Raw genomic sequence first — 13,991 nt, 5'->3', positions numbered from 1 at the left:
ATATATATATATATATATATATATATATATATCAACTTTTTAGCCATTCTTTGGTGCACCATGCATGATCACTCTATAAGGGCATATGGGCTAGATATGATATATAAGACTGATCAAATGATATTATTAGATCGAGTAAAATATTAAAGAGTTTTATTTAGAATCCAGACTCAATTAGTTATTGTTAAAAAAGGCCAGGGAACATAAAAAACGATTATGAAAGCTATAATGTCGAAACTTTGACATTCTGATATCTCTCATTTCCTTTCTATGGTCTTCTATGTCATTCCTCTCATATTTCTCATCTCCTTTCTATGGTCCTTTATCCCATCCCTCTCTCATTACTTTCTTCTCTATTGATCTCTTCTTAGTTAGTGCATTACGTTATTATTTTATTATGTGTACTCTACGTTGTAATTATTATCTCATATATTTTGATTAGTAAAACAGAAACAAAAAGTATTCAGATTAGTAAAACAGAAAAGATGAATTAGAAAGACAAAAAATAAACAAAGATTGAAATAGAAAGACAGAACAATTTAAGCCCATGCAACCACTGAGCATCCGAGCATAGTAAAACAAAAAAGATGAAATAGAAAAAAGAAAAATAAATAATTCGAGTTCACATAACCCATAAAATATCCAGCGCACACACAAACCACAAAAGAGTAACTTTATGTCTTTTATGTTCGTTAGCTCAAATATTGCAACCATATAAAAAAGGAAGAGAGACAAAACAACCTTGGGTTTCATTTTGGTATTTTCTTGGGCTTTTTTTTTTACAAAATTAAAAGGAAAAATAACTTAAATACACAACTATAAGTTTTATATTCTCTAATTTTCCCTTCTTTTTTTAAATATTACATAATTCCCTTTTTTTTAATTTTAATGTAAGTTTATAGATACATTACATTCTCTCTCCTATAATACACAATTACCCATTTTAATGCCTATTTTTTCTCCATTAAAACACTCAACCTTTTAAATCAATTTTTGAATTTTGAATTTTCTCCATTTAAACACTCAACCTTTTAAATCATTTTTTTTGATTTTGAATTATTAATTTTAATTAATTTTAAATAAAAGACCCAATTTTGAAATTTTGTTATTTCAAAATTCAAAAATTTTGAAATTTCAAAAATCAGGACAACTTCTCTTAACTTCTCCCGTTTTGTTCTTACTCCATCAAGTTTCAGTTCTTTTTTTTTCCATAATCATCTTCCTTCTCTTAAAGATTACTTACTCCGCCATTGCAACTTCAACGTAAACCCACATGCTTAACAACTCCCAAAAATAAANATATATATATATATATATATATATATATTCACTTTCATAAATCAGTAAGGTATTAGTTGTTTAGTTGATGTACTGATACATGTTTTGAAAATTGTTATAATGTATCATTCACTAAGTTTAATAAATGTGTCATCCACTGTACTTGATGATACATATAGAATCAGTGTGTATATTGTTTAGTCGATGTTTCTGATACATGTATTAGATATGTATCACATGTTATAATGTTTTAGTTAATTCACTGATACATGTAGTAGACATGTATCACATGTTTTTCATGTAGTATGAATTTCTGAAAACTGAAACCATGTATCAGTAAGTTATTAGTTGTTTTATTTAGTATTTATATTTCAATATCGTTATAATTTGCTGTTTTATTTTCAAATTGCAGCCACTGAAGTACAAGATTAAAAAGATACCAACACACCATAAGGTTTGCTGTCAATTTTAACAACAATTTCCTAAAGGACTTTGAAAAATATATAGGGGAGAATGTTATCCAAATGTTTAATGATTTGTTACCTTATACATAGGGGAGAATGTTATCCAATTACGTGCTGATTTTAAATGAAAAATTCACATTGAGTTGAAAAGTATATGAAGTAAGAGCAACCAATAAAGAATATGATGTAATGAATGAGATTGTACGTTTATTTTTTAGAAAAAATTATAAAATATAGCAAATATTATTTTATATTTAATGTATATAGCTATAATTCATTTTTTTAAGCTATATGGATATACTTATATAGTAATTAGCAAACTTAATTAATCGTGAATTATCAGTTTTTTTAAAACAAAAATTATATGTATTTAAATAATTATTACTAAATAGGAAATATATCATTATACACCTAATAAATGCACTATGCATATTTTATGGAGCTATGTTTCTCATACTAACCTTATTCAATATTTTTCTCTTTCAATATACATGTTAATGTCTTTTTTATTATTATTATTTTTTCCCCAATTTTCTCCTAATCAAGATCATTTGCATGATTATATGAACGATTTTTATAATTCATCTTCGCTGGGTATTTTCTAATTGCATTTTCTCTCATTTATAGGAAATTTATATTTATATACATATATATATTTCTTGATTTTCATAGAGTTTTGTTTGAAGCAGTTATTTCACCGACATTCAAATACATAATTTAATTATGTTAAAACTCAGTTTGATATAAATGACATAATACATGAATACATTTCATTCTCTTGATACACACATATAATTGTATTCAAATGTTGAACACAATTGAATACATATACATTTGAATACTTGTTATTTTTCATGAATTGTCGAATTAGAAATACTAGTGTATTTGGATACATTAATACATTACATAGATTTGAATATATACGTATACAACACATCTACTTTTTATATTTTTTTGCATAGAGTGAAATACACACATTTGGATAATCATATTGTAATATAGTTCATTGTCATTTTTTTTCTAGATTGTCCAATTATATTGATATATCAACACAATTGTATTTAGCAATCTTAGAGATACAATTATGTTTATTGTGTATTTGAAATCGAAACAAACAAGATTCATCACAATTACAATAAATCAATTTAACTAAAGAAATACGTAAGTGAAATACATTTACATTTGAACAAGACCAATAGCGACAATGAAAAATTTTTATACGACGTATTCAATTTTTTTAAAAAAGTAATTGAAATCCATAGGCCAAAAAATAAACAAATCCTTAAACTTGTTGGGTTTTTTCACTCAGGTACCTCAACTACGTCATTTTTCATTTGAATCATTGAACCATCCATTATTTGTTTCTTTAAAACACTGTTGGTTGATTTTAATTAGCTTTTCTATTGTAAATGTCTTCAATTGTGTTCGAATTGTAATAATTTTGATTGAAGGAATGAAGACAAACCGTGTTAGTCTCATTTGTTTTCTAACGTGTTCAAATGACTTAAGTAAAACACAATTATTTTCAAACATTTTCACTATCAATTGGACTAATGATTTTTGGAACAACATATGTATCCTCTATCAATATCACTCGCAAATCTAGTTTCACATCAGACAACGGTGTTTGTTTAAACATAACAAATTATGGGGGTTCAATGATTCAATAGGAAAATGACGTAGTTGAGACACCTGAGAGAAAAAACCCAACAAGTTTAAGGATCTGCTTATGTATTTGACCAAATCCATAGGTATACACATTGACTATGTAATCATGAGTTGTTAATGTAATAATGGAAAGTTGAAAATTTCAGCACATAATTAAAGGGATTCAGTTACCTTATTAAATTCACTGTAATTCTAATTGTATCACTATATAATTAAAAAAACACAAATACAGCTAAATATTCATATGAAATATAGTCATTTTTAATAAATAACATACTTATAGCTATTGAATTTCAATAATTCTATAAATATAGTCATTTACGTAAGTTGATCTCTTCTTTGACCATAATGTTAAAAAATGTTTTCCTCAAAGTGAATCCAAAATAGTCAAGTAGTAGATGAGTGGAAGTGCTGTTCAGCTTAGAAAAGATCATAGAGGAACGGAGGAGAAAAATCGCTATTTCAAAGTTGGACTTTGTCATAAACATTTTTTCTCACGTATCAGTTGCTCCACTTTGAAAATAGATACATTATACTATGTGCCTTATATTTCATCAATAAATTTGTATTGAACGGATGACGAAATTTTTTTAAACAAGAAAAAAAACACTAAAAGAATTAATCTCTAGTCTTGTAAATAAATAACCTAATATCCGATTAACCTAATATCCGATTAAGTGCATTATTTAACTTTTTTATAATATAAATATCAACAAATAATTATACAAATTTCAAAAAATATATACATAAATTTTAATAATTTTACAGAGAGATCAGAACTTTATTAATTAAGATAATAAAATAATGATACAATATAACACGATTGAAAAAAGCACCAATATTGACTTGGTCAATTGGCAAAAGAGCTGTCAATGTTGGAAAGTGAGAGATTTTTTTCTCAATGAAACAATTAGTCATGTAGGGTCTCAATTTCACTGTAATGAAATACCCATTTTAATTTTATGTTGTTCATTCAAATGATCAACAATTCCATAAAAACAATGCGATTAAGTAATTTTCTGTTGTTGTTGTTGTTGTTTGCAGCGTTACGTCAATGTGATGCAAGGAGGAGCACCATTGATGGAAGCAGTAAATTAGTTGACAATGGCGAAACACTGGTATCTGCTGGAGAAAATTTTGAATTGGGATTCTTTTCTGATGATGCAGGGTTAAATAGATATGTAGGTATATGGTATTACAAATTAAGTCCTCGAACAGTTGTATGGGTTGCTAATTGGAATAGTTCGATTCAGGGAAAAATAATAATGAATGAGGATAATTCAGTTGTGGTTGAAGATGGTAATCTTAAAGTTTTAAGTAATGGGTATATTCATTTCTCCACACAATTAGGTAGTGGTTCTAATAGGAAAGTAGAGTTGTTGGATACAGGGAACTTAGTTGTAGTTGATGAATTAGGTGTTGATATGTGGCAGAGTTTTCGCAATCCAACTGATACATTCCCACCAGGTATGAAAATGGATAGTAGTTTGAATTTGATTGATTCAAGAAATGGGAACTACAGATTCCAATTAGATCAATCAAGTGACAAGGAATATGTTATAGTAGTTCCAAAGCAGGGCAAAATTCTCTGGAAAGGATCTACGAAATTAGTAAATTTAAGTATCGGTGAGATGCCTGGTTATGTTGCGTACATGTTATCCAACTTCACTAAGAAAGACATTGTCGATAATTCATTGGAATCGATAGGAACATTTGACAAGTATAGGCTTTTAATGAACTCCTCGGGGGAAATACAATTCTACGGTTGGGATAAGGAGAGCAGTGGATGGTCTTTGATGTGGTCAGCGCCAAATGATACGTGTGATTTGTACAAGTATTGTGGGAAGTTTAGCATTTGTAACAGCAAACGTGAGCCAGTATGCAAATGTTTGCCCGGGTATAAGCTCAATCCTCCAGATAATTCAAAAGCAGGAAAACTTTCAGGTGGTTGTTCGAGTTCATCAGTTAGCTCTTGCAATGAAGACAATGTACAAGTACTCGACACGTTCTTGGATTTGAGGTCAATGAAATTCAAGAGTCCAGACAGGTTATTCAGTAATATTAGAACCCGTGAGGACTGCAGGAGATTTTGCCTAGGCAACTGTCTGTGCCAGGCCTATACTTACAACGATTCTGTATGCTGGACTTGGGTCAATAGTCTCATGCATCTCCAGGAGAACTATGCTGGTGGCTTCAACATCTCTGTTCGTGTCAGCATTTCTGTTAACACCTCCAGTGAAGACACACAGCTACTCAATTACTTAGCTAAACAACTCCTTCAATGGAGACTTGTGTGCAGGTGTGTGCAGAGAACAGTGATGCGCAGAAGAGAAGATAGGAGAAGAGAAGAGAAGGAATAACAGAATGTAGTTGAATGTGTTTGTTGTGTATTGATCTGATCAGTATTTACATGTATATATACATCACTAAAGCATGATCTTAACCAATTCAAAAAACAGTTATAACTAACTTATGCTCATAACTAACTAATGAGCTGTATAGTTGTATCAACTAACTTCTTTAACTAACAACTAATTACTTAACTAATTGCTATCTAACTATTATCTTCAATACTCCCCCTCAAGCTGTATGGTGCAAATAAGTTGTATACACCCAGCTTGGATAACAAAAAATCATGTTGAGTTCTTCCCAAACTCTTTGTTAGTATATCAGCTAGCTGCATTCTTGAAGGCACATGCTCTGTTTGAATGAGTCCTTCTTGTATTTTTTCTCGAATAAAGTGGCAATCAATCTCTATATGTTTAGTTCTTTCATGATAGATAGGATTAGCAGCAATTTGGAGTGCTGCTTTACTATCACAAAATAACCTAACTGGCAATTCCAACTCTATCTTCAGCTCTTTGTATAGACCTATTAACCACACTACTTCTGATACAGCATTAGCCATGCTTCTATATTCTGCTTCAGCAGAACTTCTTGACACAGTATTTTGTTTCTTCGACTTCCATGAAATCAATGAATCTCCAATTTTCACCACAAAACCACTAACAGATCTTCTTGTCATAGGACATGTAGCCCAATCAGCATCACAATAGACTGAAAGCTGTTTACAGACCTTTGATGCCAGCAAAATTCCCATACCTGGTGCATTTTTCAAGTATCTTATTACTCTTAATGCACCCTCCATGTGTGACTTCTTAGGTTTGTGCATAAATTGGCTAAGATTCTGCACTGCATAACTAATGTCTGGCCTTGTCATGGTGAGGTATAGCAGCTTACCAACTACCTTTTGATAGCCAGTTGGGTCATCAAGAACTATATCTTCATGTGTATCCTGAGTTTCATAGCTCATGTCAAAGTCTTGGCTAGTGAACCTGTGATTAACTTCCAAAGGTGTGTTAACTGGTTTGGTGCCTGCAAGACCAAAATCTGAAATAAGGTCCAATGCAAACTTCCTTTGACTTACCATAATACCATCTTTGTTCCTTGCTATTTCAAGACCAAGGAAGTATCTCATCTCCCCCAGATCCTTGATCTTGAAATGAGTGTTCAACATGAGTTTAGTGGCTTGAATCAACTGAGAAGAAGAGCCAGTGATCAGAAGATCATCCACATAAACTAAGATAAGGACCAAATCAGAACCAGAACATTTGGAAAATAAGGAATAGTCATGATGACTCTGAATGAAACCTGAACTTATAAGTGCCTCACTAAGCTTCAAATTCCATTGTCGAGAGGCCTGCTTCAAACCATAAAGTGATTTGTTTAACTTACAAACTGTAGACTCCCCTTGTTGTAGTAAACCAGGTGGAGGAACCATGTACACTTCCTCAATCAAGTCACCCTGTAGAAACGCATTAAAAACATCCATTTGATGTAGAAACCAACCATGCATAGCAGCTAAAGAGAGCACTACCCTCACTGTTACCATTTTAACTACAGGAGAAAAAGTCTCTTGATAATCCAACCCTTCTTGCTGTGTATACCCTTTAGCTACAAGTCGAGCTTTATACCTCTCTACCTCTCCTTGAGCATTAAACTTGACCTTGTAAACCCACTTACACCCAATAGCCTTCTTCCCAAAAGGCAGTGGTACTAGATCCCAAGTATGATTATCATGCAATGCCTTTAGTTCTAGCTCCATAGCTTGAACCCAATGTGAATGCTGTACAGCCTCATTGTAAGAAGTAGGTTCTGATATAACAGAAAAATTACACAATGATTGAAAATATGGTTTAGAGATAGAGGAATAGGACATGTATATGGACAAAGGGTGAGCAGTAGAACAAGTAGAGAAATGTGTAGGACTGTGTGTAGCAGTATGAACAAAGCCATGTAGCCATCCAGGAGGTTTAGAAGATCTAGTAGACCTTCTAAGATCAGTATTAGTAGAAGTGTCAAATGGTTGGGAGAGTGAAATAGGTGATGAATCAATTGGTGTGGAGATTGGATCTGGAGAAGTAATAGATACTTCAGGTAAAGGGACAGTAGGATGATCATCATATACAAACATATCCGATTTCTCAACAAAGGAAGAATCACAGGACTCATCTTGAATATGTTGAAATGGATATTGATCTTCTCTAAATATAACATCTCTACTAATGAAGAAGATTTTAGTAGATAAGTCATATAACTTGTAGCCCTTTTGGGTGGTAGAGTAGCCCATAAACACAGACTTGATGGATCTTGTGTCAAATTTATCACCATTAGTATGGTGATTGACAGCATAACATAAGCATCCCATAACTCTAAGATGATGTAGAGAAGGTTCTTTGCCAAAAAATACAGCAAAGGGGGATTTTCCTGACAATGCAGTAGATGGTATTCTGTTAATCAAATATGCTGCATTTTGAACACATAGACCCCAAAATCTGATAGGCAAATTAGCTTGAAATCGAATGGCTCTAGCAACCTCTAGAATCTGTCTGTGTCTCCTTTCTACTACCCCATTCTGTTGGGGTGTGTAAACACAAGAGCTTTGATGAACAATACCTGCTGTTCTAAACAACTCACTACAATGAGAATTAAAGAATTCTGTACCATTATCACTTCGAAATACCTTGATATAACCACCAAACTGCCTTTGTATTAGCTGAAGAAAGTCTTTCAATACAATGAATACATCACTTTTAAACTTGAGTAGGAAGATCCATACCATTCTACTACAATCATCTACCAAAGTAAGAAAGTATCTATTTCCATCATGAGTAGGAAATTTATATGGACCCCAAACATCAGCATGAATCAAGTCAAACACCTTATCAGCTCTAGTAGAACTTTGAGGAAAGGGCAATCTAGTTTGCTTGGCCAAAGGACATATTGGACATGATGTCAATTTTGATGAACTAGAGATGTGTGGTATCTGCATTTGCTGAAGAACCTTGTGAGGAATATGTCCTAATCTTCTATGCCACAAATCAACACTATCTACTGTACTCAAAGCAGCTGAAGGTGAAACAGAAGAAGCAACAATTGGAGAAACAATGTGTGACCAGTAGTACAAACCATTTTCCATGCTACCAGTCCCCTTCACCTTCCCAGTGTGAAGGTCCTGCAATATGCAATGATCAGGATAAAACACCATACAACAATGTAGTTCTTTAGTCAGCTCAGAAACTGACAATAAGTTGTATTTGAAATCTGGAATATATAGAACATGAGATATATCTCCTTGTGTCAATCTAGACTTCCCACTAAAAACAATTGGTATTTTTTGACCATTAGGCAAATGAACCTTATTGTACTCAGTTATAGGCAGAAGTTGAGTATCATGAAGTAAATCTGGAGTAGAGGACATATGATTTGTTGCACCTGTGTCAACTATCCATCTATGGCTAGATGAATTATGTACTGCTGAACAATTAACAATACCTGCAGTGTTAGTTGAAGGAGAAATTTTTGAATTAGGATGACTGAGTTGATTGCTTGTAAAAGCCATGTTAACACCAGTTCCTCCATGATCACATGATCCTGTAGATCTATATCCATGAACACACATGTCAGCATTAATATTGGACCCTGAACAATTATGAGATCCATGTAATCCAACATAACCATGAGCATGTGTTCCAACTCCTGTGTGATCATTTCCTCCAACAGATTTGTGAACTTCTCCTGCAGAATTGTGATTGTGAGAAAATGACAAATTTCCATAGGAAGGCCCTACATTACGACTATCATACTCTGGCTTAAAAACAGGTGGTACATTATGCTGCACATTAGCTCCATCTTTCTTCTTCCCTTTATACCAAGGTGGATACCCTATAAGCTGAAAACAATCACTTTTAACATGGCCTTTTGTGTGACAATGATCACAGAAAGCATTTGGAGACTTGTATCGAATCTTTGGTGGATGTTTAGCAGTCCAAAGAGCTGTAACATCATTTCCTTCAGCTATAGCTTTCATTCCCAGAGAATTATGACTTATATCAGACCTCTGACTCTCTTCTTCAACAATCATTGCATATGCCTGATTAAGAGTTGGTTCAGAAGTCTTCATGAGAATTTGCCTCCTAGCCTGTGTATGTGATTCATTTAAGCCAGCAAGGAATTGAATCAATCGTTGTTGATGTAAATGTTCAACATAATCCTTCGACTTTGAACATCCACAGCTTGGAAATACCACCATTGCATCATACTCTGCCCACAGTTCCTTCAACTTTGTAAAATAAACTGAAACAGTATCGATCCCTTGCGCAATTGTAGCAATCTCTCGATGTAACTGATAGATCCTCATACGATTAACCTTATCAAAACGTTCCTTGAGATCTTCCCAGACAGACGATGCATCAGATGCATACACAATGCCACTTAAAAGATTGGAAGACACAGTGTTCATAAGCCATGAGAGAACAATTGCATTGCAAGTATCCCATTGATCATGATACTTAGTTTCAAAGCTTGCCTTCTTACAGGTTCCCATTACAAAACCTAGTTTCCTCTTAGCTTATAAAACAATTCGCATAGTTCTCCTCCATAATCCATAATTTTCTGACCCTGTCAACTTAACAGGACAAATAACAGACCCTGGAGTATCCGATGGATGCAAATAAAGAGGATGCGTGTAAGGGATGACAAGATCGACTTCCATTGTTGTTGATTCACCAACCTGCTCTGATACCATGTTAACACCTCCAGTGAAGACACACAGCTACTCAATTACTTAGCTAAACAACTCCTTCAATGGAGACTTGTGTGCAGGTGTGTGCAGAGAACAGTGATGCGCAGAAGAGAAGATAGGAGAAGAGAAGAGAAGGAATAACAGAATGTAGTTGAATGTGTTTGTTGTGTATTGATCTGATCAGTATTTACATGTATATATACATCACTAAAGCATGATCTTAACCAATTCAAAAAACAGTTATAACTAACTTATGCTCATAACTAACTAATGAGCTGTATAGTTGTATCAACTAACTTCTTTAACTAACAACTAATTACTTAACTAATTGCTATCTAACTATTATCTTCAATAATTTCCGATATTGGTAATTTTTTTTCCGATTTAACTTATGTACACTGACAGTTTAAGCTAATGTGTGACCACAAATAGTATAATAATTTGTTTTTTGCGCATTGCAGAAGCAACAAAGAGAAATTGCAAGCCTTGTGGCATAAACGTAATACCCTATCCATTAAGCAGTGGACCAAATTGTGGTGACCCTCTGTATTATAGTTTCTCATGTGATGATTTAGCCGGTCAGGTAAGCTTCCACACATCGGATGGCAACTATAATGTCCTTAACTTTGATAACGAAAATAAAACATTTGTTATAGAAGCAGCTCATAAACAATCTTGGTACTTGTGATGACAAAGGACCAGTGACAGGATTTTCTTGGTTCAACCAGTCATCACCTTTTAAGGTGATAAACTGGTGTTACAATCCCGAAGAGAATCTTACTCCAGGACCTATTAGTCGAGGGAAAGATTTAATATTGATTAGTTGGAAACCACCATTGGAGCCAATTTGCAAGACTTCAGAAGATTGCAATGATTGGCCAAATTCTAGTTGCGATATGACAAAACAAGGAGAAAGAAGATGTATATGCCAAGCTGATTACAAATGGAATGGCTTGATTTTAAATTGTTCCTTGAGCTCAGGTATGGATCAATGTTACTTACTACAAATGATTTTCTTGCCAATAGTTCAATGATACATTTTTCTATGTTCTCCATTTGACCTTTTATATGACCAACACACATTTCATTTCTTAAATTTGCTTCAGAACTTGGAACACAAGGATCATTCATCGCGAAGCTGACATCCTCACGGAATCAGAGAACCCTTGTTATTTCCATATCTGTAGTTCTTGGAGTTATAACTTTGTGCAGCATTAGTTATATAGTTTATCAGAACACTAGAGTGGCAAGAAGTAGAGGTGATAACGATTGGAAAAATCTCATCAGTTTTTTTCTCAAGTTCGCCTTTTGGAGATATATTATGATCTAGTTCATAACTAATTACTTAATTGGTTTGATTTTAGAAGCAAGAGATATTGTTTTGGGGAATCATATGGAGAACTTTCCTCGTAGAGGAAGTTTTGGTGAAGAATTGATCACTGCAGATGAAAAGAGACATATTGATGTCCCATTTTTCAGCTTGAATAGCATACTAGAAGCTACAGACAACTTCTCGAATGCAGCTAAGCTCGGGCAAGGTGGATTTGGACCTGTTTATAAGGTTAGGCTACTTTCTTTTGTTCATGTACCATTCAAATTTCTCTATTTTCGTTATACAACGATTCTGACAAAAAATTATACATACAGGGAAAGTTTGTCGAAGGTGCAGAGCTAGCGGTGAAAAGGTTGTCAAATCATTCGGGACAAGGTGTTGAAGAATTTAAAACTGAAGTAATGTTAATTGCCAAACTGCAGCACAGAAATTTAGTCAGGCTTCTAGGCTATTGTGTTGAGGGAAATGAAAAGATCTTACTATATGAGTATATGGCCAACAAAAGCTTGGATACATTTATATTCAGTCAGTATACTCCACTCCGGACCTCAAAACTCTTCGTAACGTTTTATGCAACTATATGTTTGTTTGTTTTTGGACTTATTACCTCTAAGGTTAACCTTGTACATTGCAAATAGATCGTACATTCTGCCGATTATTGGACTGGAGGATTCGTTTTGAAATTATATTGGGTATTGCACGAGGGCTTCTTTATCTTCACCAAGACTCGAGGCTAAGGATTATTCACAGAGATCTTAAGACAAGCAACATATTGTTAGATGATGAAATGAATGCCAAGATTTCAGATTTTGGCTTGGCAAGGATTATTGATGGCAAAAGCACAGAAGCTAATACAACCAGAGTTGTTGGAACATAGTAAGTCTCTGAGTACTGTTTTCAGCTTTGATATCTAAAATTTGGTCCGATTTCACTAAATATACGTTTCCTTTGATGTCTAATTGTATGAAACTGTTAAAACAGTGGCTACATGTCACCGGAGTATGCATTGGAGGGACTTTTTTCAATCAAGTTCGATATATTTGCCTTCGGAGTGGTAGTGCTTGAAATCATAAGTGGGAAGAGAAACATGGAATTTTTCGAAGAAGTAAACCTGACCGGTTATGTAAGTACCCAAAACGTCCCTCAACTAATTTGTTATTCTGTTTTAATACTTTAACTGTCTCAAAAATGCTAATCACAGGCATGGAGACTGTGGATGGAAGACAGGGCACTAGACATGATGGATCAAACTATTGTTGATACTTTCGGGGACAAGGAAGTGATAAAATGCGTAAATGTGGCACTTTTATGTGTTCAAGAAGATCCAGGTGATCGTCCTACAATGTCAAATGTAGTCGTTATGCTTGGAGGCGAAAGCATGACTCTTCCAAGACCAAGTCAGCCACATTTTATCACAAGAAGAAATGCTTTGTGTACATCTTCTTCCTCTTCTAAGCTCTACAGCACTTTCAACAAAGAACTGGCGATAAATCATGAAGAAGAAGGCCAATACATAGAGATGTAAATGCACGGCGAATAACTCAACGTACATTATGTTAAAATCATAAACCATTGTATCTTCCCTCAAGTGACAACACGTCACTTGAATTGAATTCAAAGTTATATTCATTCACTGATTAACATTTTTTCCATGCATATTACCCTAATTAGTGTTCCTAATGTCATCCAAGGTTGTATGCATTGTGACTTTATACCAAATGTCAAACACTCAAACCTACTTTGTGATATTATCTGCTTTAAGTCTAGATGCACGCGACTTTAAAATACGTTAGTAAGGATCTTGTTGGGCTTTGTGGAGGCTTGTGAGCCGGCCCGACCCATTACTGAAACCCTAGGTTAACCATTTGGTTTTCCTATAAATATGATCCTTGTATTTGTAATTCTGTAGTAGCACAAGTGAAATAAAATCCTCCTGTTACAGTCGTGGAGTAGGGAAACCGAACCACGTTAAATTCTTGTGTGTCCCGTTTGTGTTCCGTTTCTCTTTTCTCTAGATTATTTGTGTGTGTTGTGTGTTTAATTCCCAACAATTGGTATCAGAGCGAGGTTTCAACAACATTGTAACACAAACTGTGAGAAATTGTCACCTAGGGTTCTTGTGTGAAGAACTGTGTGCAGGGAGGAGTAGCCGCCGTTACCGTGT

The 13,991-nt window shown here is 33.9% G+C and overlaps 1 protein-coding gene across 1 annotated transcript; it reads left to right on the top strand.

The window, feature by feature from the left end:
• Window positions 1-4,341: 4,341 nt before the first annotated feature.
• Window positions 4,342-13,614, top strand: LOC107024358 (G-type lectin S-receptor-like serine/threonine-protein kinase At4g03230). The gene is given in 10 exon segments (XM_027918690.1): window positions 4,342-5,626; window positions 10,849-10,861; window positions 10,956-11,169; window positions 11,171-11,475; window positions 11,601-11,753; window positions 11,859-12,055; window positions 12,142-12,352; window positions 12,466-12,703; window positions 12,809-12,950; window positions 13,029-13,614. Coding segments are annotated over 10 exon segments (3,051 nt in total). The 5' UTR covers window positions 4,342-4,372; the 3' UTR covers window positions 13,353-13,614.
• Window positions 13,615-13,991: the final 377 nt, after the last annotated feature.

This window comes from Solanum pennellii, chromosome 7 (genome assembly GCF_001406875.1).
Source record: "Solanum pennellii chromosome 7, SPENNV200".
In the NCBI taxonomy this organism is placed as follows: Eukaryota; Viridiplantae; Streptophyta; class Magnoliopsida; order Solanales; family Solanaceae; genus Solanum; species Solanum pennellii.
This window is presented reverse-complemented; position numbering and strand designations above follow the sequence as displayed.